Source organism: Archocentrus centrarchus, chromosome 16 (assembly GCF_007364275.1).
Source record: "Archocentrus centrarchus isolate MPI-CPG fArcCen1 chromosome 16, fArcCen1, whole genome shotgun sequence".
In the NCBI taxonomy this organism is placed as follows: domain Eukaryota; kingdom Metazoa; phylum Chordata; class Actinopteri; order Cichliformes; family Cichlidae; genus Archocentrus; species Archocentrus centrarchus.
In genome coordinates, this window is record NC_044361.1 from 11,268,250 (window position 1) to 11,294,865 (window position 26,616).

Here is a 26,616-nt window from a genome sequence, read left to right on the forward strand (position 1 = left end):
GATGCTATCATGCCAATATTGACTAAAATCTCTGAGAAATGTTTCCAGAACCTTTTTCAATCTGTGCCATGAGGAATTAAGGCATAGCTGAAGGCAATACGGTATCCAGCCTTGTGCTGGCATATTCCCGCTGTTTTACTTCTTTAAGGAATGTGCTACTGACAGGTTAGAAAGAAAGAATGAAAATAAATAAATATATTACTAACAAAGAGGTATATAACATATGCATGTTACATGGGGTTAACTATTTGGCATAAAAGCAACTATGACCACCTCCGCAGCAGTTCTTACAATGGTAATTTAGCTGCATTAATTAGATCCAAATTGTCGACGTTTTTGTATACAGACAAAAATCTTATGGATTTAGATTGAGTCTCAGTTCATGGAGACTCTTAGGCTTTACTGACCGTCCTTGACATGAAAGGGAACTCTGTTTGGAGACATCACATACGTCTGCTTTAGGCAGAAGTAAAAATTTAAAACAACCTTTGTAGAATCTGTGTATGCTTTCCATTGACATTCCAGTGAGAGCCGCAGGCGTTGTAGAGAAACATATCTCTGCATCTCTCTCTCAATAAATGCTAAATAATTTTTTCTGGACTGTAGTTAATGTTTCTCCTTCCATGAATAAATCTAAACCTGTATTCATTGGTATGAGCAGCTGGGAAAGAAAATGAATGAATAATGATGTAAAAATTGCATTCAAGGACGCTTTGTCTTTGACAGTCATGCTACAAGTCTGCTGGCTTTTTAGCTCCCTCCGTCATACTTTCATCATGTGGTAAGGTTGGCAGTGCATGTCCTCTTCAATAGTAAGACAGGGCACACACATACAGCGCAAGCACATAGTTGTACACAGACACACACATGCAAAGAGTGTGAAGGATAATCCCTAAAGGGCTGATGAGTCAGCAGCCTGCATCATCCTACGCTTCTCATCTCTGTCTGTCTGTCTGTCTCACTCACTCTCTTTCTGTCTGTCTCTCTTGTGGGGGTCAATGCTTCTGTAAGACAGTGAGGGAAAATACAAAACCACTACATGTAATATCACCATAAAGAGGTTGCTTAAATCTATCCTAATGAGAGTGGAAGATTCTAGCTGCAGGTTATGAACGCCACACGAGGTCTCTCTTCAAATTTGTTTGTGAGAAAATGTGCTGGATAAAGTCCGAGGAAATATTTAGAAAGGAACGAGAAGTGAATCCCGATCGTACAGCAGGAGAGAAACGTGGGTAGAGTCTCAGTTCGGATTGAGATTCCGAGCAGCACTTGAGCAGGAACTCCTGACTCACCATCTCCCCTCCTCTTCCCTGTTAATTATTCATGCGTGCGAGTATGAGTAGGAACGAGAGACACGGGGGACCCAGCGTGGATGTAGCTGAGCGCTAGCACACACAGATAGAATCACCCTGACTAACAACTATTTGCATGTTTGGATCCACATCCAATGCTCTGTGTGCTGAAATATGCAGCGAATTGAATCATAAATATTTTTATGGCGTTGATGCCCTCTCTGCATGGGAAGCAGCTGCACTATTCGAGTTTTTAATCCATCAAGATTCTGGTTCAAATTTGCTGTTTCAGAGCCAGAGAGAATTCACCTGTTGCAACAGTGATTAAAAGTAAAATTCCAGTTTTATATGTAAAAACTAATTCCCTGGTTTGCTGCTAACTATGTCGAGTTCAGAGAGTCGGGTAAGGCAAATTCCAAAAATCTCCAAATAACCCAGCTTATGTCAAAATAGCTGGTGTGGATTTGGCCTTGAAAGTTAATGTTCAAATTGCATTAAGGTTTAAAGTTCATTATTAGGGGTTTGGCTGCTTTAAGTTACAGCTGGGTGCTAACTCAGGTTATTCAAGCCTCTTTTTATGGTGTGAAGAAGTTGGAGAACTCTGAATGCAATTACATGTATAAAAAATGTCTTGTGTGGTTAGTGCTACTAATGAAGCATCTGTGGTCAGGTTTTCTTTTTCAATTAGCAAAACGTTGACATTATGTTAACAAGAGTAGTAGAGTGCTAAGTATTCAGGGCCGTGTCCATGTATAATGTGGTTAACTATGGTTTGCACTGCTGGTCCCAGTGGTAATCACATCATAATTCAATTTGTTAAGCAGAAAACCCAACTGTGAGGCCATAAAGAGGGTAAATACCAACATATCATGTTTTTCATGTGTACCTCTGCAGGCACACATCTGTCTCTCATTCACTGACCTTAAACATATCTTATAATTCAACACGTGAAAGTAGTCTAATGGAAGAAAGGCAGTTCACTCTAACAGCCTCACTTTGTGTATTTTTTCATTTCCCATGCCCCCTGAAAGTATAGATTAAAATAATGTAATAACATCATAAACTTGGGACTACTAGTACATTAGGAAAGTAATTGGTTAGCATGTTTAAATGTAGATGGTTTACCCTGCAACATCAATAACATATGTGTGAATAAAGTCATTCTACTCTATAGTAAGTGATGACATGGGAAATAAATCCACAGAGCATAAAATAAAAGCAAATACAAATACTGACATCAGAGCAATAACAGCTGATCTACTGAAGCCATATGACACTGAGCCTGTTTGAAAGCCTGATACAAAGAAGAACACTGAGAGGGAAAAAGTGATGGTACGAAGCTCCTGAAAACCTACCCTGCAGTTCAAATATGACAAAAAAAACAAGGCTTTTGTCATACTTGGCCCAGAGGGTGGTTAAGTTAAAGCTAATGCTTGCAAGCTCGGTTATCAGGCTGCATTGGTAAACTGCATTAGAACATCACACAGACTTGTGCACTTACTGCACAAGTTAGTTACAGACTAATAAAATACCAGAATTTCACTCACCAAACTGAAAAACAAACTTCTTGGACAGGCTCTCCCTAACAGCACGCATTATTATTTATTATATTATTTTTATTAAAAAATGTTCCACAAGGCACCAGCAACTCAAACACAGAGGAAAAGTCATGTTCACTGGCTTAAAGTAGTGGAGGTGAGCAATCTGCAACACACATTTTTTCCCGTGACCAGTGGCTGTATCACAATGCTTTAATAGTAAGGCAGTGGATGTACACACACACACACACACACACACACACACACACACACACAAGTGTGTTTTGCTATCTTTGTGGGGAATTTCCATTGACTTCCATTCATTTCTACAGCCTAAACCTTACCTTTACCCTTTTCCTAACCCTAACCATCACATACCTAACCCTAACCCTAACCTAAACTCAATTCATACCTTAGCCCTAACTCTGACCCCTGACCCAAAAACAGGGTTTCCCCTTGTGGGGACAAGGTTCCAGTCCCCACAAGGAGCAATTGGTCCCCACAACGTAGTATATGTCAGGAAAATTGTCCCCACAAGGTATTATAAACATACGCACACACACACACACACACACACACACACACACACACACACACACACACACACACAGTGCAATGAAAAAGTATTTGTCCCCTTCCTGAATTCTTTGGGTTTGTTTTTTTTTTTTTTTTGCAAATTTCAGTCCAGACTTTGACTAGGCCACGCCAAAGCCTTCATTTTGTTTTAAGCCATTCAGAGGTGGACTTGGTGGTACATTTCGGATCATTGTCCTCCTGCATAACCCAAGTGCCCTTGAGCTTCAGGGCACAAACTGATTGCTGGGCATTCTCCTTCAGGATTTTCTGGTCGAGAGCAGAATTCATGGTTCCAACAATTACAGCAAGACGTCCGTGTCATGAAGCAGCAAAGCAGCCCCAGACCATCACACTACCACCACGTTTGACTGTTAGTATGATGTTCTTTTTAAAGTTAAAGTTAAGCAGATGTAACGGGACTCAAACCTTCCAAAAAGTTCAACTTTTGTCTCGTCAGTCCACAGAATATTTTCCCAAAAGTCGTGGGGAACATCAAGATGTTTTTTTTGGCATATGTGAGACAAGCCTTTGTGTTTGTCTTGGAACTCTTCCATAGATGCCATTTTTGCCCAATCTCTTTCTTATTGTTAAATCATGAACACTTACCTTCACTGAGGCAGGTAAGGGCTGCAGTTCTTTAGATGTTGTTCTGGTTCTGGTTCTGGTTCTTTTGTGACCTTCTGGATGAGTCGTCAGTGGACTCTTGGAGTAATTTTAGCAGGCCGGTCACTCCTGGGAAGGTTCACCACTGCTTCCATAGAACCACAGTGATAATGGCTCTCACTGTGGTTCTATGGAAGCCTTAGGAATGGCTTTGTAACACTTTCCAGACTCATAGATGTCAGTGACTTTAGATTGTGGCATGATGTGTTGCTTTTTGAAATGTTTTAGCCTGCCTCACTTTGTCAGACAGGTTCTATTCAAATTATTTCTTGATTGAACAGATCTGGCGGTAATCAGGCCTGGGTGTGGCTAGTGAAATGGCAAGGTAGGTTTAGATATTTTTTTTGCTTTATTCAATAAAATAATCATTTTAAAACTGCATTTTGTATTTACTCAGGTTATCTTTGGCTAATATTACATTTTTTGATGATCTGAAACATGTAAGTGTGACAAATAAGCAGAAAGCTAATAAATCGTGAAGGAGGCAAATACTTTTCACAGCATTGTGGGTGTGTGGAGGTTTCTCGTGTGCATGACATCACTATCACACTATAATGCTGCCTGCAGTAGCATGGAAAGGTTCGCACAATTGAAGCTAAGCTAAGGCTTCATTTTGTGGTATTCTTAGAATTGCAAACTCAATTTTAGTTTCACTGTTTATCCATAGGGCAGCATGGTTGCGTGGGTGTTACCAGTGCTCCCTCACAACTACAAGGTCTGGGTTCAAATCCACCTTGGCCTGGGCTTTCTATGTGGAGTTTGCATGTTCTCCCCTGTCTGCGTGGGTTTTCTCCAGGTACTCTGGTTTCCTCCCACAGTCCAAAGACATGCAGTTAGTGGGGTAGAGTTAATTGGTGATTCTAAATTGCCCATAGGTGTGAATATGAAAGGTTTTCTGTCTCTCTGTGTTGGCCCTGTGACAAGCTGGTGTACCCTGTGTCGTGCCCTGTGGCAGCTGGGATACACTCCTTTTCCTGCTCTATTTTACAACCACAGCACCTGAGCCATCTTTGTGCAATGTAGATACCCGAGACAGGAGCCTCTGCTTTGACATTATTCACCATTTGTGCATGTGGTTAAAAAGCAGGAGGAGAGAAAACAAGAGAAACACACCTGTTTGAATGAGAGAAGCTCATAAACAGATGTACAGTACACATGCAGTCTGCAAAGATGCAGGGAACATGATACCAGACTGCAAAAGTGTCCCTTGAGCAAGCAGCGCTGCAGGCTTGTATTGACTGTAATCTTCCCCCACTCAGGACTCATGTGTGCTCTGCTGACCTACCCAGGGTCAGATAACTGTCACTGAATGCCATATCACGATGCCCGCAGCCTCTGCCACACCCAATAACTCACAACTGACAGGACTCTGATTTCAACTAGCTTCCTTTAATGCATCAATAACTGTAAGCGATATCAAAGCTACTGCTTGTGAGAACAACCAGAGGTAAACCGCCAAGCGTGAGTGCACCACAGGACACACACATACATGTACTGTATGGAAACTTCCTACACATCCAATATTTTCCTCTTCTTTTTCATAGATTAATTTTTACAAATGTGCAAAAGCCACTGGGGACATGCCAAGGTGGTTTCCTAGGCAACAGGCTCTGGTGTTTGCAGTGGCATCAAGGATGCGGTGAAATTTCTTTGAAATCATCTTCACAGTATCAAAATGATGGGGTTATCTAGTCAAAGCCAGATGTCTGTGAGTCACCTCAATCTGAACACAGCTGAGAGCTGAATTCAGCTCTGAATTCACACAAATATTCGGCTTTGCCCTTCATATAACTGGTGGTTCTTTCATCTTCTCATATTCATATACAGTAGATCCGCATTTGAACAGGTGATACATAAACATGAGGATTGGTTTATTCAGTCAGCAGTGTGTGTGTGTGTGTGTGTCAGTGTGCAGAGCGTGACACAATCCATGGTGCATGAGTGATGCTTTGTTGAGCTACACATGAATGGAGCGTGAGAGCACAGTGGCTATTTATAGCTCCTCTCACCCTCCAGCAACATTCAAGGGGAGGGGGGAAAAAAATACCCACAATGCACTGTGTTCTATAGTAGCATGGCACCAATGTGGAGTGGCAGCCAAACAAAGATGGAGCCAATGGGATTCAGACACTGTGGAGACTGGAAGTGACATCTGAGGAACAAGCTGGCAACCCATACAATGCTGCTGTTACTGCTGGTGGACACAGATAGCAGTGCTGTGCTGCCTTCATATGGACGCTTTGGCTTTTAGTGACATTTCACCCAGTTGCTGGTGGAGCTGTAGGCCATAAGCCTTCAACAGTTTGGTTTACTGTGATGGTCATACAGTATGAAATGGTCCTTTGCTCACTGGCCTGGTTCATCACTCATCATAAGACTAATCTTTTCTGCCAGCAAACGGATCTGGTTTTGCCAGTTATGTTTACTGATCAATTTTCCTCTAATTACTCTAATTATGACACACATCCTTCTTGCCCACATCCTCTTTATCTGAAAACTACTGATGCTATCTGAAACAACAACAAATAATATACTGTAAAGCAAATAAAAGCAAAAAAGGTACCTAACTTAAATTCATTCTGGCTTCTGTCTTGCTGTGTGCCTTAGCTGCATTGGTCAGTGTATTAGCAGTTCATTTGCCATGAGGATGAGGGACTTCCATGTGTAAACAGAAAATCCAATAGTTTGTCGATTTCTCTCGGGCGCAGCTTCTTCTGCTCTAAGGGTTGTATACTGTATTGCTTCCCTGTATGACGAACCATATAATGCAGCCAAGACATTTTTTTGTAGTTCATTTTTTCTGGGTTGTTGCACTTCTTTTTTTCTGATGAAGAATAATCTATCTGCGTAGGTGTTACAGAAAGTGTGCTCAGAGGTGAGGAAGCACAGAAAATTGAGGATGGACCAAAACAATGGAATAAAGTACTTTGTGGTATATTTTCCGCACTGCACATTTCTGAGAATTGTAGTGGTAGCTGGCACTTAGGTTAATATCCAGGCCAGATCTGGACCAGCTCTGCCCAAGAAAAATATGATAAGGCTCAACTCAAATGTCTAAAGCAAGCTTTCAGCACATAGGCTCTGGTGATGTAATGAACCCTCTGAGGTCTAAGCCATCATAGCCTAACCCCTGCCCTATGTGTTTGAGCAAGGAAAATTGACTTTTGGAAAAGTCAATTTTGGATTTTTTTTTTTTTTTTATGTATGTCAGCTAGAATGCTGATTATTATTATTATTTTGCTCCCTGATTGTCAGTTGTTAGAGTTGAGGTTAGAGTTGGGGTCATCACCAGTAATGACTTAGACCTCAGTGAGTTAAACTAAACTCATGAGAACCCACAGAAAAGGTCATAAACTACTGAATGAAATATAACCTCTGCAGTCTGATGGATGGATTAAAAAAACAAAACAAAAGTATTCAGCTGGAATAGTCCTGGGACTTTCATTCTAACGTGCTTGAGTTAGCAACCAAATAATCTAGAAACTGAAAAAAAACATCTGGCGGTTGGCAGCAATCTGCTTGGCAACAGAGACTGTTTAGGAGTAAAGAAGGGTTATGTCAGAGCAACCATACTAATAGATTTAATAGAGTAAAATTAGCAGTTCCTGCCTCTCTTTTTTGAACAGTTTTCAAACAAGTAACAATTGCCAAAAGTTACTCAGCAACTACAGGGTTACAATAAACCAGCCTAACCATCCTTGGGTGACTAATGACAGCACAACTAATATAACATTGCCAGTAGTTAGCTACAAGAAGTTAATTCAGACATCAAAGTGACAATGGCTGTCAACTTCTGTCTGAAATTTTCTAAATTCAATGTTCAAGCAATAAATCTACCACAAGGATCACTGCAAGCTGTATGTGCTGACAGGTGTGGCAGCAGTAACAAAGACTGGTTGCACCTGAAGAAGAGAGGGTTGCTTGGAACCAACAACAAAACTTTATAGCAAGACAACAGTCCTCACATAGCTGCTTACGTGACACTTTGGAAGTCAGCTGAATCTGACTTTGGGAGTCTAAGGAGATCATTCCAAGGGAGGCAAGGGTGTTGTGTAACTCTCAAAACTATTTTAATCTTTTTTAAAAACTCAAAATGTTCCCACAGGGCCCGCTATCTGGGGATTCACTCAGTTGGGGGGAAGACTTTCTTGCGACACTTTGCTTTTTATTGCAAATGTCAGATCCTGAGGCAGTTAGAGAGAGCAGGCTAATAAAACAGCAGGAAACCCTAGCCTCCCTGCATTATTGATATGCAGCCCTGCGTACAGACGTGCCCCTTTACTGTGGGAGATGCTAGATAGGCTGCTGTTGTTTACCTGCATAATAGGACAAAGGAGTGTTGGCTTGCATCCATTCCTAGGCACAGTCTGCACATTTAAGTGCAATAAATCCCTGCAAACACTCATCTTGAGTGTAATTGTCATGTTTTTATCCTCAAGCTAGCAAGCTCAAGGGCATCATGACCTCCAAAGAACATGAGAAATAGGGCTGAGAGGGAGGGTAAGAGGTGGGTGGAATTGAGAAATAAGAAGCAAACACTTTCAATCTACTGCTCACATTTAGAGTACATGGTCTGGTAACAGCGGGATCCTTAACCCAGTTCATTAATCTGGACACACACTGTTGGTAGGACAGTCCACCTCCCACACATTGTTTGACATTAGAAAGACATTCAGAGGCTTTCACGGACACCTGCTGTGAGATCAGTGCAGCAGTACATGGCCAGCCTTCTCAGCAACCTCTTTTATTCTTGCACTTGTTCTCTGCATCTCACCATTAGGCAAACGCTGCGCTCAAACATTATACAGAAGAGAGGAAGAAAGAGTGGGAGTGAAGATACAGCAGGACAGTCAAAAGGAATAAATTGCAGAAATATTTGGACAGTGCATCAATATAAAAAAGAAATTGCCTTTTTAAACACAGTTAAAAGTAATTTTACACTTCTGTAGCAAATGCTTTTTTGGCCAGCTGCACCATTTCAAGCAAAAATCTTTAAGAGTTATATAAGGAACTGGTTTGTCACAATTTGTAAGCACGGGAAGAACTACAGAAAGGCAAACTTGCAGGTAGACTATGGAGAATGAGTACTGATGAATGGAAAGGAACGAGAAGCAGGTAAAGTTTTGAAACAAAATCTAAAGTGATAGAAAGAAGAAAGTGTGGGGGGGGGGAAATGAACAACTCATGAGGTGCGGCAGGACTGGCTCGGGGCTCAGGCATATCTGGCTGCCAGCAGAACTGGCATGCTGGCATTTCTGGGTGATTTCACTGCAGAGGAAAGCAACAGGATGAATGTAGAGTAGGCCCTGCGAGAGACTGGCGACCCATCCAGGGTGTACCCTGCCTCTTGCACTGTGGTAACTAGGATAGGCTTCAGTATGCTTAAAAATGTTTTATATATACTCATACACACACGCAAACACTGTGACAGCAGCGAGCTGTCAGAAACGGCTAGATTAAAGCACTAGATTGAATTTGTACCTCACAGGATGTAACTGAAGCAGCATGAAAATATAAGCTGCAGAGGCAGCCAGCACTTTCAGTGAAGATATCCACACTGACAGCATAGGGTCAACAAGTGGAGGTGCTTAAAAAGATGTCATTTTGTGTCAGTTTTACTGACATATTTCAGCCAAACCTCTGCTGCTACTGAGAAAACTGCATTTTCACCATCCTCAGAATGAAGGCAAACTCTGTGAATCTCACTGAAGCTAAGCCATACTAACCTGACTGTGCTTGCTACAGATAAAGAAGTGGTATCACTCTTGTCATCTAATTCTATGCAAGAAAGTGGATAAGTGTGCTTCCCAAAATGTTTGGAAGTAGTGAAGGTTGTCACAGTGGTTAGCACCATCATCTCATAGCAAGAAAGTCCTGGGTTTTAATCCACCCACCGACTGGGGCCTTTCTTTGAGGAGGCCATTACATGTCTTCCCTGTGTGGGTTCTCTGAGTGCCCTGGCGATTATCTGCCTCTATATGCAAGCACTGTGATAGGCTGGCAACCTGTCCAGGGTTGCCAGCCTATCAAATTTCCACATGGAAAATCAAGAAAAAAATAATATGACTGATTTCTTACAGTATTGTCTGAACTAGACTAACTTTACTGATGGGCAATCAGGGGCAATAAAGTTGAACATTTACCATGTAAACTAATACAGACATGTTTACAAGTCCCATCCTCCATCCTTTGAGGAGGCAGGATGCCTCTCAAATGCAGTAACACATTAATCGTGACTCATGTCGTGGTAACAGCACCATAGCAGCCAAAGGGGACGCAGCACGCTGTTTACGTTTCTCAGCGCTTACCCTCTTGCTTGCCCCCCCCCCCCCCCCCAACACACACAGAGCAGGTAATGTATCCCGTGTTTGCTCGGAGCAGTGTATAATCGCATCTCTGGGTAAAAAAAACAAAGAACTTTTAATTAGAGTGACTAGATTTAGAGCGGCAGGAGAGCTGGTGATAATTATTGCAAAAAATCCAGACAGAACCTCAGCCGTGATGCTTAATTAGGTCATTACGATCAACATCATCTGGGTTTAAATATTGTATAGATATAAAGAAGAGAGAGAGGGGAGCATGATGCCATAGATTTTCCAAAACATAACCTTCAAATCATAAACCTGTTCTAGCTCCCTAAACTGCAGGAGGATTACGAGGTTAGGGGCTTCGTGAGCAGCAGCAGCTAAAGATGGAGGTTATTAGGATCAGCAGCAGGAGTGATGGTGCCCATCTCGGAAAACAAAGCCATCTTCATTTGGCAGACATTCAAATCCTGTTACACTAGTTGTTTCCCTTTAGGCTGCAGATACCCTGCATGTCCTCTGATCCACACTCTAGGCCTTAGAATTCACACTGAGAAAAAGCTCAGCTGATATTGTGCCCAACCCCCCAGAAAGAGATGCATTCAAGGACTCCTCGTAAACCCCTATTTCTAAGGCAGGAAAAAAGACACAGTCCTTTGCAGGTAATGCCAAAATGGACACTCTGGTCAAGGTAATCACGTTGCAGCTGCTGCTTGACTGTGCTACAGCGGCAGATATTGAGTAATCCACCAACTCCAATCAATCCAGGCAGAAAGAAGCAGTATCTTGAACACACCCATGATGGAGGAGTAGCATTTGAGCACTTCTCACTCCACTGCAAACCTCTGAGTGTATGTGCCTGCCGGCACACCAGATGACCACGCTGCTGATAGGTCAAAAACATTTTTACTGATGAACTCAAACTTAAAGGTAGCCTCTCTAATTTACTGCAACATTAATACATTTCTGGAAATATGTGTTGTGCCTTAATTGTGCTTAAATTGTATTTTCCCACATACATACTTCATCTTCAGACCACAGCAATGGGAATACCGGACATTAAAGATGCCTGCTTGAGTTTTCATATGTTTACATTGAGTACCAACAAATCTGGTGAACATATTTCCTTCCTCACTGAAGCTGAATTTTAAGTTAGCTTGGGATCTTAACAAACACACTCACAGTAACACTGTTCCACAGAAATACCAGTGGTCCAAAACTACACAGTGTGCTTTAAATTTACAGCTTAAAATATTTTTTGTTTAGGGCACATGGTTAGTGCATGTTTTACATTTTGTGCAGCTGCGAAAAAAACTGCAAGCCTTCTCAGAAATTATCTTCTTTGTACACAGCTATAATCCTCGTGCCCTTTAAAACTTCGGCCCATTGAAGCACTTGACTCCCAGCTGCACCTCCTCACTTGGATCCGCATTCAAGTCCATTCATGCTGGGATGCTGCCAAAGGCTTGTGGCATACAAGCACCTTTTGTGAATGCACACATGCAGCCACGTGTGTGTCTGTGTGTGGGTGGGTGTGTTTGTGTGTAGGATATCAAGATCCTTCTGTAAGACACACTCATAGCATGTGGGGTGTCGGGCAATCTGTGCTGCTGCCTGGGCGCTAATCTTTTATAAGTTTAGCAGACTTCCGATCTGTATCTCAGTCATCTGTCAGGCTCTCAAAATAAAAAAAAAAATTTAAAAAAAGGCATCTTCAAATTCTTGCTGGGCTTCCAGAGGCACACACTTAGAGCTGAACTATTACTTGTTTTGTTTTCCCCACCCTTTAAATCGTTGGTTTGCATTTTAAAAACACAAGGTACAGCTTTAGGATAGTTTTGCTGTTATCAAAAAAGTAAAAAGTTACCTGCAAAACTGCATAAGAGACATGAGCCCGGAGACGTGTCTGTTTATATTCTTGTCCCACTCTCTTCTAATATTATCTATTTATGGTGCCTTTCATCCTCAGAAATGCTGCAGCACCTGATTCAGTCAAAACACACTAACTTCTGATTTTCTCCTCTGTGTCTCACTGTGGGGTTTTGGGATCACAGCTCGAAGCGCTTACTGCCCTGGATGTTACTTGAACCAACCCAGCACACATTTGGCTGTCAGTGGAACAATCCACAAGAGATATTTTTAGACCTTGAACACACAGCTCCTAACACAAAGTGCCCTTTTGCCATTCAGCATGTTTCCTTTTTTTAAATGGCTTGTAGAGTGAAGTTAGTACATGCTTAGTGCACTATATTGCACTGATAACAGACTGACCAACTACATCGTCTATTCAATGGGTGGAGCTCACTTGGAGAGGGACAAAAAAGGCAGATAAGCGATATCTTTCAGTCATCTTAATTGATGCGCTGCTGTCAGGTTTCAGGCAGAGTGAGGAGCAGCTCTTCACATTAGAGCCAAAAAGCCCCAAAATATGAAGTAAAATAAGAATTTGATATGTAAGAAGGCAATCTGTGATATCTTTGTAGCATCTTTATATAATTAGAATGCAAAGTATTTCAATAATTGACAGAGTATCCCAGAGCTAAATACACTAAATACATGTGAGTGTGTGGCTCACAGAGTATATGTGCAGGGGTATTAATGGATGCCAACCCTGTACATATAAAACAGGACAACAGCAATGTTGAAGGATCCTGGCAACAGGTTTCACTGATGATTAAGATGTTTTTGCTAGTGGGCACAGAAAGCACTGTGGTATAAGTAGTCAATTTTCTCCTAGTAGCACATTAGTAAACGTCAGCTTTGTGTGAAAGATGTTTGTCAGATTTCTAAAACAATCAGTAAAAAGGGACTGATCGTGGATTTTAAAGGTCACATCACAGAAAACGTTCCCCCCGGACAATGGAACAAAATGCTGACTCAGACATCAGGAAACGGGCCAGCTTTCCACTTGTTGTTGGGCTATGATTTACCACCATTCATGTTTATATTTTTAGTCAGGACAGGAGCACACGGGTTGAGTGATTTGTTTTCCCCCCACAAGGCCTGAGTTTGCCAACTTGAAGCAAACTTGCCTCAGTGAAAAACAGAGGGAGGTCTATCATATTGCTGGTGTACCCAGGGCCCCTTTGTACCCCTTTCCTGAGGGTGAGAGAGGTTCCATTTGTAAATTTATCCTGTTAATCTGTCATATAGCATTTCACAATTTAAATATACATTTGTTCTCCGCTGTACCATAAGGTCTTTCTTTTGTTATTTTAGCATGTTGGTGTTTCCAGCACAGATTTTAACACCTAAATGGTGCTAGCTTAAAGTTACAGAAAACTATGCTAACACAATTTATTTGTGTGAGCTGGAATGATGAGTTTTACCTCTGCTTATGCTATGCCTGTCACATTTTATTATCCATCCATCCATCCATCCATCCATTTTCTTCCGCTTATCCGGGACCGGGTCGCGGGGGCAGAAGCCTAAGCAGAGAAGCCCAGGCTTCCCTCTCCCCAGCCACCTCCTCCAGCTCATCCGGAGGGACCCCAAGGCGTTCCCAGGCCAGCCGAGATACATAATCTCTCCAGCGTGTCCTGGGTCTACCACGGGGCCTCTTCCCGGTGGGACATGCCCGGAACATCTCACCCAGGAGGCGGCCAGGAGGCATCCTAATCAGATGCCCGAGCCACCTCAACTGGCTCCTTTCGATGTGGAGGAGCAGCGGCTCTACTCTGAGCCCCTCCCGGATGGCCGCACTCCTCACCTTATCTCTAAGGGAAAGGCCAGCCACCCTTCGAAGGAAACTCATTTCTGCCGCTTGTATTCGCGATCTTATTCTTTCGGTCACTACCCAAAGCTCGTGACCATAGGTGAGGGTAGGAACGTAGATCGACCGGTAAATCGAGAGCTTCGCTTTTACGCTAAGCTCCCTCTTCACCACGACGGACCGGTGCAGCGTCCGCATCACTGCAGAAGCAGCCCCGATCCGCCTGTCGATCTCCCGTTCCCTTCTCCCATCACTCGTGAACAAGACCCCGAGATACTTAAACTCCTCCACTTGAGGCAAGAACTCGTTCCTGAGCCGGAGATGGCACTCCACCCTTTTCCGGCTGAGGACCATGGCCTCAGACTTAGAGGTGCTGATTCTCATGCCAGCCGCTTCACACTCGGCTGCGAACCGTTCCACTGCGAGCTGGAGGCCCCCCCCTGATGAAGCCAACAGAACCGCATCATCTGCAAAAAGCAGAGATGAGACTCTGAGGCCACCAAGGAAGAAGCCTTCCGCCACCTGGCTATGCCTAGAAATTCTGTCCATAAAAATTATGAACAGAATCGGTGACAAAGGGCAGCCCTGACGGAGTCCAACACCCACAGGAAACAAATCCGACTTATTACCGGCTATACGGACCAAGCTCTCACTGTGGTTGTACAAGGAATGAATGGCCCGCAACAATGGGCCAGACACCCCATACTCCCGCAGAACCTCCCAAAGAACACCCCGAGGAACACGGTCGAATGCCTTCTCCAAGTCCACAAAGCACATGTAGACTGGTTGGGCAAACTCCCACGCACACTCGAATATCCTTGAGAGGATAAAGAGCTGGTCCAGCGTTCCACGACCAGGACGAAAACCGCATTGTTCCTCCTGAATCCGAGGTTCGACTAACGGACGCACCCTCCTTTCCAGCACCCTGGCATAGACCTTACCGGGGAGGCTGAGTAGTGTGATACCCCGAAAGTTGGAGCACACCCTCCGGTCTCCCTTCTTAAAGATGGGGACCACCACCCCGGTCTGCCAATCCAATGGCACTGCCCCAGATCTCCACGCGATGTTGCAGAGGCGTGTCAACCAAGACAGTCCTACAACATCCAGAGCCTTCAGGAACTCAGGGCGAATCTCGTCCACCCCGGGGGCTCTGCCACCAAGGAGTTGTTTAACTACCTCAGTGACCTCACCCCCAGTGATGGTCAAGTCATCCCCCTCATCCCCAGACTCTGCTTCCACTACAGAAGGCGTGTCAGTGGGATTCAGAAGGTCCTCGAAGTATTCCTTCCACCGTCCGACTATAGCCTCAGTTGAAGTCAGCAGCACCCCCCCCGCACTATAAACAGTGTGAGTGAAGCACTGCTTTCCCCTCCTGAGTCGCCTGACGGTTTGCCAGAATCGCTTCGATGCCGTCCGAAAGTCTTTTTCCATAGCCTCACCGAGCTCCTCCCACACCCGAGTTTTTGCTTTGGCCACTACCCGAGCTGCATTCTGCTTGGCCTGTCGATACCTGTCAGCTGCCTCCGGAGTCCCACAGGCTAACCAAGCCCGATAAGACTCTTTCTTCAGCTTGATGGCTCCCTTCACCTCCGGTGACCACCATCTGGTTCGGGGGTTACCACCACGACGACATTTTATTATATGGTTTTTATTTTTTAGTATAGTGGGGAAAAGCAGCTTTAATAGCTAAATGCTGCTAGCTTTAGCATAAGGTAAAATAAGCTAACAAGGATGTTAGCTTGGTGTTTTAATTTAGATGTTGCAAGAGAGAGAAGGAGGCCATCATTAGACTGAAAAATAAAAAATAAACCTATTAAAAAAAAACAGGAAAAATTCATCTAAAAGAGCCTGCACAGTTTTGAAAAAAAAAATATCTATGGACAGATAAAAGCAAGATGAACTTGTAGCAGAATGATGGGATGAGAAAAGTATGGAGAAGGAGAGGAACAGCTCATGAGCCAGAGCATACCATACTATCATTCAAACATGGTGGAGACAGGGTTATGCTATAGGCATGCAGGCTATGGCTGCCAGTGGAACTGGGTCACTGGTATTTATTGATAGTGTGACTGCTAATAGAAGTAGCAGGATGAACTGTTGAGTGTACAGGGCTATACTCTCTGCTCAGATTCAGCCAAATGCGGCAAAACTGATTTGAACTTCACAGTGCAAATGGATAATGAACCAAAGCTTACTGGAAAAGCAACCTGGGAGTTTCTTAAGACAAAGAAATGGGATATTCTTCAATGACCAAAATCCATTGTGGTGGTGTACAGAGATGAAACTACAAAAACTGTGTCTCCACTTATACACCTGTATGTTGCACATTCACAGACACTGATTTCACAATCATATTCCAGACTCTATTGTGTCTGTCTGTTTAAGCAGGAATGTGGAAACAAATTTTCTTAAACAAAGTTCCTTAAAACTACCCAAACATTAATTTCCCCCCACGATGTTTCTGCCTGTATACAAGCCCATGACCTCACAGCTCAGCAGGTGTTACTCACCAATCCATTACAACTTGTTTCAACTAACTCTCTCATTTTTACAATAATTCCAACACCAAATAAATACACTAATAGTTCAGTTTTAGTGGCAAAATGTTGTGAGGATTAAAAAAAAATACAGTCAACAATAATGATTTATTTGGTGGAAAGGGAGTGAGGAATTTTATTTCCACTGATGTCAAGCTTTAATATTTGCCAAATGTGTTTATATTATAAACATATTTATATTATAAACACATTAATGTGTGTGGGGAATATCTTAATATAAGCCATTATGAGTCTTTGTGCAAAAAGAAGGCAGAAGCTATTATTTACATGTATATATTCTGCTTTATGACTTCTTCCTGTCAGAAATAAAGAAGACCAAATGCGAAGAGGTCAAGACACCACCAGCAACTGTAGTAATGCTGTTTTTTTAAAGGTTGCTCTCATTACCCTTTTTTGGTCTATTTTTCACATATTTATTGACAAAAGTCCTTTAAAGACCTTGAGAGTGTGTAATTCATTTGCATCTAGAAGAAACCGTTCTAAATCAAACATTCCCTTTCACTGTGTCCACTATTATCTCCTCTGCACATTAGTCATTGCAGAGTTCAATCAACTTTATATATGGATGCCCACTGGGGATATTGACAGACCTTGAAATTGTGTGTTATCAGTAAATACAGCCTCATTCCACCCTTTCCAAATAGTTAATAGCCCTTCTTTATTTTAAATTGAAGTGGCACTCCTGATCCATCATTTTACAACCATGTTCGTACAACACAATATGTCAAGAAACTATGCTGGCAGTTTTTTTGTGCTATCATAGAGGACAAGGTCCCAGGCAAAAGGCCCTGTGTGTTTAGTAGTACAAACACTGCTTTTAACCTTTTCAATTATGCAGTCACTAGCACAAGAGTGGCACAGGACAGACAGCCTGCAATCAGAGGGACTTATCTGCAAGTACCTGGTTGGAGGCTCTGTGGTTTCCCTCTGGCTCTAAGCTGATGCATATAGGGGCCGAGAGGCCCTGTAATTACGTATGAAGTTTGGCTCAGTTAAGACTGAAAGTGGTGGTGGTGGTGGTTGGGGGGGCAGCACTGATCTGTGTGTGTGTGTGTGTGTGTGTGTGTGTGTGTGTGTGTGTGTGTGTGTGTGTGTTCATACATGTGAGTAAATACAATGAGTGGAAGCCATCCAAGCATATTATTAACACACACTGGAGGAATGGATGGGGGGGGCTGACCATCATGGCTTTGGTGCAAGGCCTAGTTGTACATGAGAAGGATGGATGGAGGGTCATTCAGATGGATTGTCTGACTGACAGATGTACTCACACTCCAAGTGTTTCTTCTTTGGGGCTGTCTGTTCGTGTGTGGTGGCTTTACACACAGCTCGGCACACCTCGGATCCCGTCAGGCTGTACTGAGCCGCGGCGATGCGGTCCGTCAGCGTCTGCCCCGACATCTTCCCTCCGCGGAGTCCAACCTCGACTAGCAAGCGTCCAATATGGTCCTACCCCCCCACCCCCACACACACGCCCCGGAATGAGCGACCAGCCTCAGTAATCCCAGCTGCCCTCGAAAACAGCACACAGACACAGCACCAGAAAAAGAGATAGTAGGACACTTTCTAAAGAGCCGCAATTGATTTGAGTTGCATAACAAGCGGAGAGCGGCTGATTCCCACTCACTTCTGTTGGATCTGCATGCGCTACTGGAACAATCATGAACTGACTTTCTTCAATCAAGGCCAGTGTCCTCTGGTGATTACAGTCTATGGGCAAAAAAAGAAGCAAAAATCCTATTCCAGGTTTTAATTTTGTTTTGTTTTCCTTTTATTAATTTCTTACTGTTCCGCGGTATCGTCGGTCAGCCTCCCTCACAATACCGTCCTCCCTGGATGATGCTCGTCTCTGCCTCCCCCCTTCCTCCCTGTCTTGCTTCCTCTAGTCTCTTGGATAATCCTTACCACCACCACCAGTCTGACAATCCCTGAGTATCAGTGGGCCGTTTAGGGAAACATCATCATCCCACACCATCCAATGTAGCAGGGTTTTTTTTTCCTCTCCTCCTCCAGCCCTGCTGGATGCTTCCTTTCTGCTGCGGCCTCACCGTCAGCCCCGGGGACACGCGCTTCTAACCGGGTCGTTGGATGGCGGTGCTTTCCGTGGATTTACGTCCTCCTGTTTATTTAATTATTAATATATTTATATTTCTCAACACGCCCTGCCCCCTCCTCTGAGTCAGGTGACGCGGTGTTACCAACCCCACTGCAGCATCTTTCATCGCGAGAGCTCATGGGATACGAGGAAAAAAGAAAAAAAAAAGATTGGATGAGGATGCGTGAGGATGCGAGGGGTTAATAGAGCTACTCTACAGCCAAGCTTGGAGCCCGTCATGCTGCCTCCATACTACGAAGGTCATATGAAGCGTGCAGCTTCAGAGAGCACTATACGAAGCAAATTAGGTAATTTGGTTCTGTCCATGGTGCTGATCTCTCCGCTGGTGTGGTGCATTTCCAACATTTCCTGATCAACTGTATACAGTTTTGTGGTACTTAGTTTACATGAGCATTTACATTTGATTCTCTCTTACTGTATTCTGTATCATTGTATATGTGCCTGCAGTTACACTCAAACAAGGACTGTAATAAAAAATAAAAGATCAACATCCAAAATATGATGCACAGCAATGTTCATGATGCTTTACTTTTATGCAGCTGTACTCTAGGCATTTTCAGATACAAGCATATATGATTTTTTTTTTTTAACATATGAGTAATGAAAATAAAGTTTCCTGATATGTTTTATTTTTTCTTATTTTGTTACATATTCTTTTACTGTGTTGGATGTTAATATTAAACATGGTCTAAGTGTCAGGTAATCATGTGCTGATTACCTGACACTCAGACACATAGCTGCTTAGTATCAAATTTACCAAGCAATCTGCAAGCTAAAGCCTTGTTTCATACAATCTTATTACAGATTACACATAGCAGAGAAATAATTTGCTAGCAGCATCTATTCATTTCCTTCTTTAAAGTCTTGGTAAGGAAATGCACAGTTACTCAGAGTGCACATTTCTATTAGAATCAATGGCAATGCCATAGGGTAAATTCTTTCTTGATATTATGAAAAGAAAAACAGCCTAAGTAAACACCTCATTAGAAATCTTTATTAAGTCACATCGATATGGAATGGCACAGCATCTTCACATGAAATGTTGAAAGTCATCAAAGCTGCTCCTTATATACAAATAATTAAAATCAATACAGTAGCTTTTGAAAAGTAAAATTATAAATACAAAAAAATGTACAAACTATTCTCCCTCATTTATAACCCCATATAGTTTTTTATAGGTTGAGGTTTTTCACTAGTGTTGATCAGTTATGTGTTAATTCCCTCTCCCTCCCTGTGGTTTGACCTCACGTCTTGATAAGGCCCTCTAGAAAGTCTTTTTCCACCATCTCCTCAATGTTCTGTCGAGCTCGACTCCAGAAGACTTTCTGGCTCTCCAGTTTGTGGCCCTCCTTGTGGCCGGGGAAAGAGGCATCTGTGGGGTTGTGAGCGTAGGCTGGGCCTGAGCGGCAGCTGGCCTTGCTGCTGAACACCTGGCTGAGCAGGTTGAAGAAGGGCAGCAGCTGCTCCATGCTGCGGATAACGTAGAGTGTCAGCATTAGGTGACCTGGCTCCCAGGACAGGGTTTGGGTGGAGCAGTCCTCCTCTGGGTTTTTCTGAGGAGGAAGGCAAACAATTAATTTACTGAAGCAGAAAATTCACCCGACAACCCGCAAAAGATTCAAAATGAGCTACACTTTACAAAAAAGGCTCTTTTAAGAAGCACTTTCCTGAATATGCTCTTTGTAAGAGGCAGTCATTTGTCTCCATGATTTAATAACCTGTGCAGACAAGAGGGGATGAGATACCTTGGCTCGTTTCCTGAGCAGCTTCACTAGTCGGACGACGTAAGGCTTAAACTCTCTCTGATGAGTCCCCTGACGTCTCACTTCCAACCCTGAATCGTCTGAAGCCTCTGGGATGAAGGCCCAGCGATACCTGTAATGAGGCATAACGTACTCAGAAAGATCTCCATTTTCATCTGTTTAATGAGTCAGCACAGCTTTAAAAGGAATGAGATTCAGTCAATTATGCACTTCAAGCTTCTTACAATTGTCATCACAATGTAGCCATCTATGTCTCAAATCCTGACAAACAGGCACACATTACAACCTTAACAAATTATGTCTTATTGATTCTCTGATGAACCCATCACATGCAAAAGCCTACTGTCTGTACTGACATCTGAAACTGAGGCAGGCTCTCAGGAGGCAGTGCCAAGGCCAGATCCAGGAGCTTGCAGGCAGAGAGATAGAGGTTGAGCCAGCGCTGGCTGTTGTAGGAGGTGGAGAAGCCATTCCCGCCAGAATAGGTGGTCTCCAGCCCAGCCACAGACGGCCCGGACGTCCTACAGGTGAACAGGGAGAATAAATTATAAAAAAGGAAGACTGGAAAGGATCATCATCATGTTGCTTATATTTTTTTTCCACTGAAGCCCAATTTGCAATAACAACACATTATGTACCTGGATATGTCCTCATCTGCTGTTAGCTCCTGCTCCATCAGCAGAAACACCTGAACCTGCAGAGAAACAGGCATATGACCGTGTGAGTGGGCTTTTTTGGGTGAAACACAAGCAAAGGTGCATCAGGTAATAGAATTTATGTAGTGTATAGTGCTCACCAGCTCAGTGATCATGGTGGGCCACAGAGAGGTGAGGTGTTGAGGTGACATGCGCAGCAGCAGCACTCTGAAGAACAGGAACACCTGAGCATGAAGGATGGGCACCTGAGGCAGACGCAGGCTCTCCACAAGACGCTCTGAGGACACACAGTAAAACAAAACAGCGAATAACTTCCCCTGTCAGCAGGGCTTTCAGGTTACAGACAGCATTAAAGAACATCAGAATTTGTTCTCAGCAACCAAGCAGAGGCTCCAAAATATTTATAAAAGGTCTCCTAAAGCACAGGTGCCATCTCTGTGATTCTACCTTGGATGTCAGGCAGATATTTCTGATACTGGTCCACTTCACTGCTGTAGATGGTGAAGGCCAGACGTTTAAGCAGCATGGCCCTCTGCTCCAGCTCAGCGTCTCTGTTGGTGAACAAACTCAGAGAGCTGCTCTGAGCTACGGCCACCCGGGCTGACAGGAAAACACACACAGACACACAGAGTTATTACTTCACCTGCCACAGTCTTTTAGCTTTTAATAGCTATAACACATTAGCATTTTTTCAGCTGTCAGTGAGGGCAAAATGATCTGATAAATGGTCCATGACTGCAGCCAGAAGTGATATATCTCCAAACTCTAATAGGGAAAACATGAAGCTTACTCATGAGGTCTCTGAATGTGGTCTTGTCATGAGTCATCAAGTGGTCAATGATCGCTCTCCAGCTGCAAAATGAGAAAATAATTTTTACAAGCCCAGCCCTCCTATATGTGCCAACAGGTGAAATTAAAACATTTTCATGCTTTTATTTTAAAATCTCTACCTGAAGCGTCTTCAATTTCTTAAAAATTCTTACAGATTTTCTCTCTTTTTTTCAGTTGTGAGGATCTTAAGTGCTTTTTTTCCCCTCTTACTGTAATCATTTGGGTTACAGCTGTAAAAGTCTTCATCTGCACACAGTTTCCTCTCCTACTCACTGGCTGACGCAGGAAGAGTCCATCTGGAAGAAGGTGTGGTCCATGAAGAGGTCGAAGGCCTCCTTCTTCCAGGCACGCCGGGTGTACTGATACCCACTTAGACTACTCAACAGTTGGATACAAGCCCGGTAGCTGGGGGCGTTGTGAGCACTGCCAGAGAAAAATCAGGAAACATTCATGTGACGCATGCATACAATCACTCTCACACTAGGCAATTCAATGCACTTTTTTACTGATTAGAATTTCTAAAATAAAAAAGTTCTGGAAAAACAAAGTTTACACAGTGTAATTTCTCAATGACAACAAAGCAGCGCAGAATACAAAGACGTTCATCCACACCTGTGGTTGCGGAGGTAGGGAACTACGTAGTGCATGATATTAACCAGCAGTGGAATGACCTTCTCCTTCTCATCACTGTAGAACACCATGTCCAACAGATGAGCCAGCACCTGGCAGATAAATCCAGTATTCATCATATCACTTGCATCAGAAAATTTCAGTAAATGTGGCAACACCGAGTGACATTCTTCAAAAACAGGATGCAGCCTCAATAGACTAGTAGGCCTCACGACCTACTTCCTGGGTAATCCCAAACTCTGCACTATTATACTCAATATGTACACCACAGCCCAACATACTTTGTGTACATAAAGAAGAGTTTCATGATTTTAGATGAAATTCTTGGTGTGCTCACATCACTCTTTAACATGTAATCCAACCTTGTTTGAGATGGATGAGCAATACTATATGAGAGGGACATGGCCAAGTCAGCCAACTTTAAATATTTTTTATATGCATGCAATTTCAATGTTCTGGTGAGTACTGAAGTAAAAGTTAATTTGATAAAAGCTTTAAAATAAGTGCCCAAATAAGTCCTTGAGGCATTTCAAGATGGATGCTGATTGGCGAGATTTGCTTCTAGAAGAACTGTAAAAAGCACATTACACCAAAGTGAAATGATTTGTGGAGGCATTTATATTAGTGATGGGTCGGTCGCGAACGATCCGGCTCTAAGAGCCGGCTCTTTGAAGTGAATGACGGGAGCCGGCTGCCGATAGTGAGCCGTTTCTTTTTTCTTTTGTTCGTTTCCTTTTTTTTTGTGGAAGCCGCACGTGATTGGTTAAGATGATTGGTAGCAAATGAGCGTCTACACTGAGCGGGAGGGGAGGGTCCATGGACACACTGCGCAGTGAGTAAACAAACACCAGAGAGGGAGGGGCTCCTGCAAAATGCACTCGGAGACAGGAAAGAGGCAGAGGAAGTTGCGCGTTACATACACGCTACACGCGGGAACGATGAGGAAAATGAGTGATGGAGAGCGTAGCAAAGACTGGACACATTTTAACCTTATACCTCCAAACATGTCGAATGAGACACAGCGTACTTCAAAAGTGCCGGCGTTTGCGGACTTCCGGTCACAAATACCATAATACCAAAATGAAGTGTAATTTATGAGCTTTCAGGAACCGTTTGAATTTTTTCGATAGCAGGAATGGTCGCGGAGTTAAGGTGAAAAGCCAGCTGCTCAAGTTCCTTTGACCAACTGAGACGCTATGTCTTAGGGGCTCGACACACGGGGAGCGACGTCGCTCGCTCTCCATTCATTTCCTATGGAGCTTGTGCGATGAGGCGACAATCGCTTGCCCTCCTCCAGCTAAGCGACCGGCGACATTCGTGCATGTGAAATTTCGAGCTCGTACACGTAGACGTGCACACGCGACCAGGCGACGCGACACAACAAAGTTGGAAAATGTTCTACTTTTGTCGCTGTCGCGTGGCACTAAACCAATCAGCAAGAGTTTCATTGACTGACCAATGAGCGAAGAGTATGCTACACACTGCAGTCTGCAACCACTTTCAGCAGGAAGGAAAGCATCGTTTTAGCTGTGTTTGACTTTCCTATATTATATGACACTTCACGCAGTGATTATCGAGTTAAACATAAAAGGCAGCCATATGAGAACGTGTTGGTGCAAGACTAACGTTAAACAGACGGATAGAGAGGACTTTTGTGCTAATATAGGATGAACGCGAGGTTGTCTTTTTCTTTTGTAGAGGAGACTTAACAGCAAGATTTCTGTCAGTTCCAATAAAATCTTCAGACTCCTCATCTTTATTGCCGTGTCTGACACGGACTGCTTTGAAAATGTCTAAATCCCTCCAGTTTCATAACCAATCACATTTCTTGGAGACGAGTGACGTAAGAGCGCGATTCGCAAAGCTGCCGTCGCTATCGCGTCCCGTGTGTTCGGTTTCACCCCAGTGGCGATGCGACCCATTCGTCGCTGTCGTTTGTCGCTCACCGTGTGTCGAGCCCATTAGTCAGCTGTTCGCGGCTAGTAAGGTCAGAAAAACCCGCGATTCAGCAGCGATCGCCTGGCGTTAAAGGATTAATCTGATAGACAGAGTGAAGACTGCAAATTTAAAATTTAATATCGCCCTTGTTTTTTCTGATTTCCAGTCTTTTGTTTTATAATTTGTATTTAGAGCACTCTATTATATGTTGAGTTTATAAAGAAATGTTCGATATAGGCCTAATGTATGCTTTTACATTAGTAATTCATTTTACACTTTTTTTTTTTTTTTTAAATTAAAATCTAAGGAGCCATTTGGGAGCCGAAAGAACCGGCTCTTCTTTGGGAGCCGAGCCTAAAGAGCCGGCTCTCTGAAAAGAGCCGGAATTCCCATCACTAATTTATATTGAAAAGTCCTTGAAGTTGGATCTTTGGCTGCCTTGATCACCATCCAACCACTGCACTGCACTGTGTGATTTTTATGCTGGCATAGCTTCCAGTGCTTGTGTTCTCTGATATTCTCCTTGAAACAGTTTCTCATGTACTATTTTCTATATATTAAGGTTTCAAACACAGTAGTGTACTAAACTCAAGACTATGCAAGTCCCTCTTTATTTATTTGGTTGCTTTATGTCTTTCATTCAGTAGAAAGTGTCACACATCAAACATGTTACTGATGAGCTGACTGCAAATTTAACTGTAACACAAAAGTCATGGGTACACTCCACATTTTGTCCTACCTTTTGTGCCTCAGCTACAATTCAATGGGTGAAAAATAAGAAATGGCCACAACTCTACTCACTAAGCAACAGGTGCACAAACTGAACTGCAGGATATATTTGATAACCTGCTTTAAATGAACTCATTCATCTATAACCTGCATCCATGAAGCACGGCCTATACCTGCGTAATGAACTCCACTCTGAGCTAAAGAGCCAAAACACAAGAAGGTGGCCAGTGATTTCAATTATCCACCTCCTCCAAAGTAAAGCGCTTAAAGAAGATGGATTTACTGGTCCACTAATAATGACTAAAGAGTTGGGAGGTGGTCGTAAATCAGCTCTAAGAAGCTCAGGCAGACTGTTAGTGGACTGTGGGGGTGTTCTTGATAGCAAAAGGTCTAAACATTGCTGGTAAATATGAGTGAGAGCAGCTTGAAACGTAATTAAGATGAACAATGGAAAGAACTGGCACAGCAGCCACTGACCAATGGCCTGCGAAACAACAGCAGAGCAAAAGGGTTGAAGGGAGTCACAGACACACGGGTGCTTTACCTCGGCCAACAGTGTGAGGGCGTGAACGCTGTACACTGATGGAGTGAAGCTGGAGGCCTCCATCACTGTGAGCATTAAATCTACAAAACACACATACCAAACGTTAGCAGCAGCTACAGATTATAACACAGCCATGCTGAAGCATCCAAAAACTATTCACAACGCACATGCTTTTAGCTCTTAGCTCCTGTCAACATAAGTCTTTAAGTGCTTTGCATGACCTTAGTTACATTTAGTTCTAGTGTCTAGCATCCAGATTAAAATGGAATGTTATTAGCGCCATATATGAATCTGCTACATCTGATTTCACAGAATCACCTAAAAGATCTTCATCTAAAATTTTAAAATAAGAAAAGGTAAACATGACATGTATTAAAACATCTGTGGTAGAAGCAGACTCTGCAGTTGGTGACAGGGCCAGGCATGTTTAGTGTGACTATCAAGCAAGATAGCTACCAGCCTTTTCAGGTCCAATCATAAGGTTCAAGCAGCGCACCTTCTACATCAGCTTCCAGGCTGCTTCCATCCACAACGATCTGAGGAGAAGGCTTCACCTCCAGGTTCCTCCTCAGCCACGTGGTTTGCTCCAGAGAGGAGCCTGCAATCGTCCCGATGGCCTCCACCACTTTATGGGTCACGTCCTGAATACACAAATGATATTAATTCCCTAAGTAAGCTTGTCATGTTTAATTTGATCGTTATAATCCTCCATGTCTGTAGAGCATACGCTTGTCGTACTATTATCGATAATAAAAACGAGATCTG

At 43.2% G+C, this 26,616-nt stretch overlaps 2 protein-coding genes across 3 annotated transcripts in view; both read right to left on the reverse strand.

The window, feature by feature from the left end:
* The window catches only part of snap91a (synaptosome associated protein 91a), a 59,833-nt gene extending 41,081 nt beyond the window's left edge, over positions 1–18,752 (reverse strand). The window contains exon 1 of the mRNA XM_030749430.1: positions 17,916–18,752. Coding sequence (XP_030605290.1) covers positions 17,916–18,045 — 130 coding nt within the window. The 5' untranslated portion in view covers positions 18,046–18,752. The remainder of the gene's footprint in view (positions 1–17,915) is intronic.
* A 978-nt stretch (positions 18,753–19,730) lies between these two features.
* dop1a (DOP1 leucine zipper like protein A) overlaps positions 19,731–26,616 on the reverse strand; it is a 33,207-nt gene continuing 26,321 nt past the window's right edge. Inside the window, exons 28-38 of one of the 2 annotated variants that reach the window (XM_030749735.1) lie at positions 26,348–26,492; positions 25,852–25,931; positions 22,623–22,732; positions 22,284–22,433; positions 21,970–22,031; positions 21,627–21,779; positions 21,320–21,456; positions 21,162–21,217; positions 20,880–21,044; positions 20,506–20,635; positions 19,731–20,313 (exon numbers count right to left, since the gene is read on the reverse strand). In XM_030749735.1, the coding sequence (XP_030605595.1) occupies positions 20,005–20,313; positions 20,506–20,635; positions 20,880–21,044; positions 21,162–21,217; positions 21,320–21,456; positions 21,627–21,779; positions 21,970–22,031; positions 22,284–22,433; positions 22,623–22,732; positions 25,852–25,931; positions 26,348–26,492 (1,497 nt within the window). In that variant the 3' untranslated portion in view covers positions 19,731–20,004. The remainder of the gene's footprint in view (positions 20,314–20,505; positions 20,636–20,879; positions 21,045–21,161; positions 21,218–21,319; positions 21,457–21,626; positions 21,780–21,969; positions 22,032–22,283; positions 22,434–22,622; positions 22,733–25,851; positions 25,932–26,347; positions 26,493–26,616) is intronic. The other variant, XM_030749734.1, reaches the window with a different exon arrangement.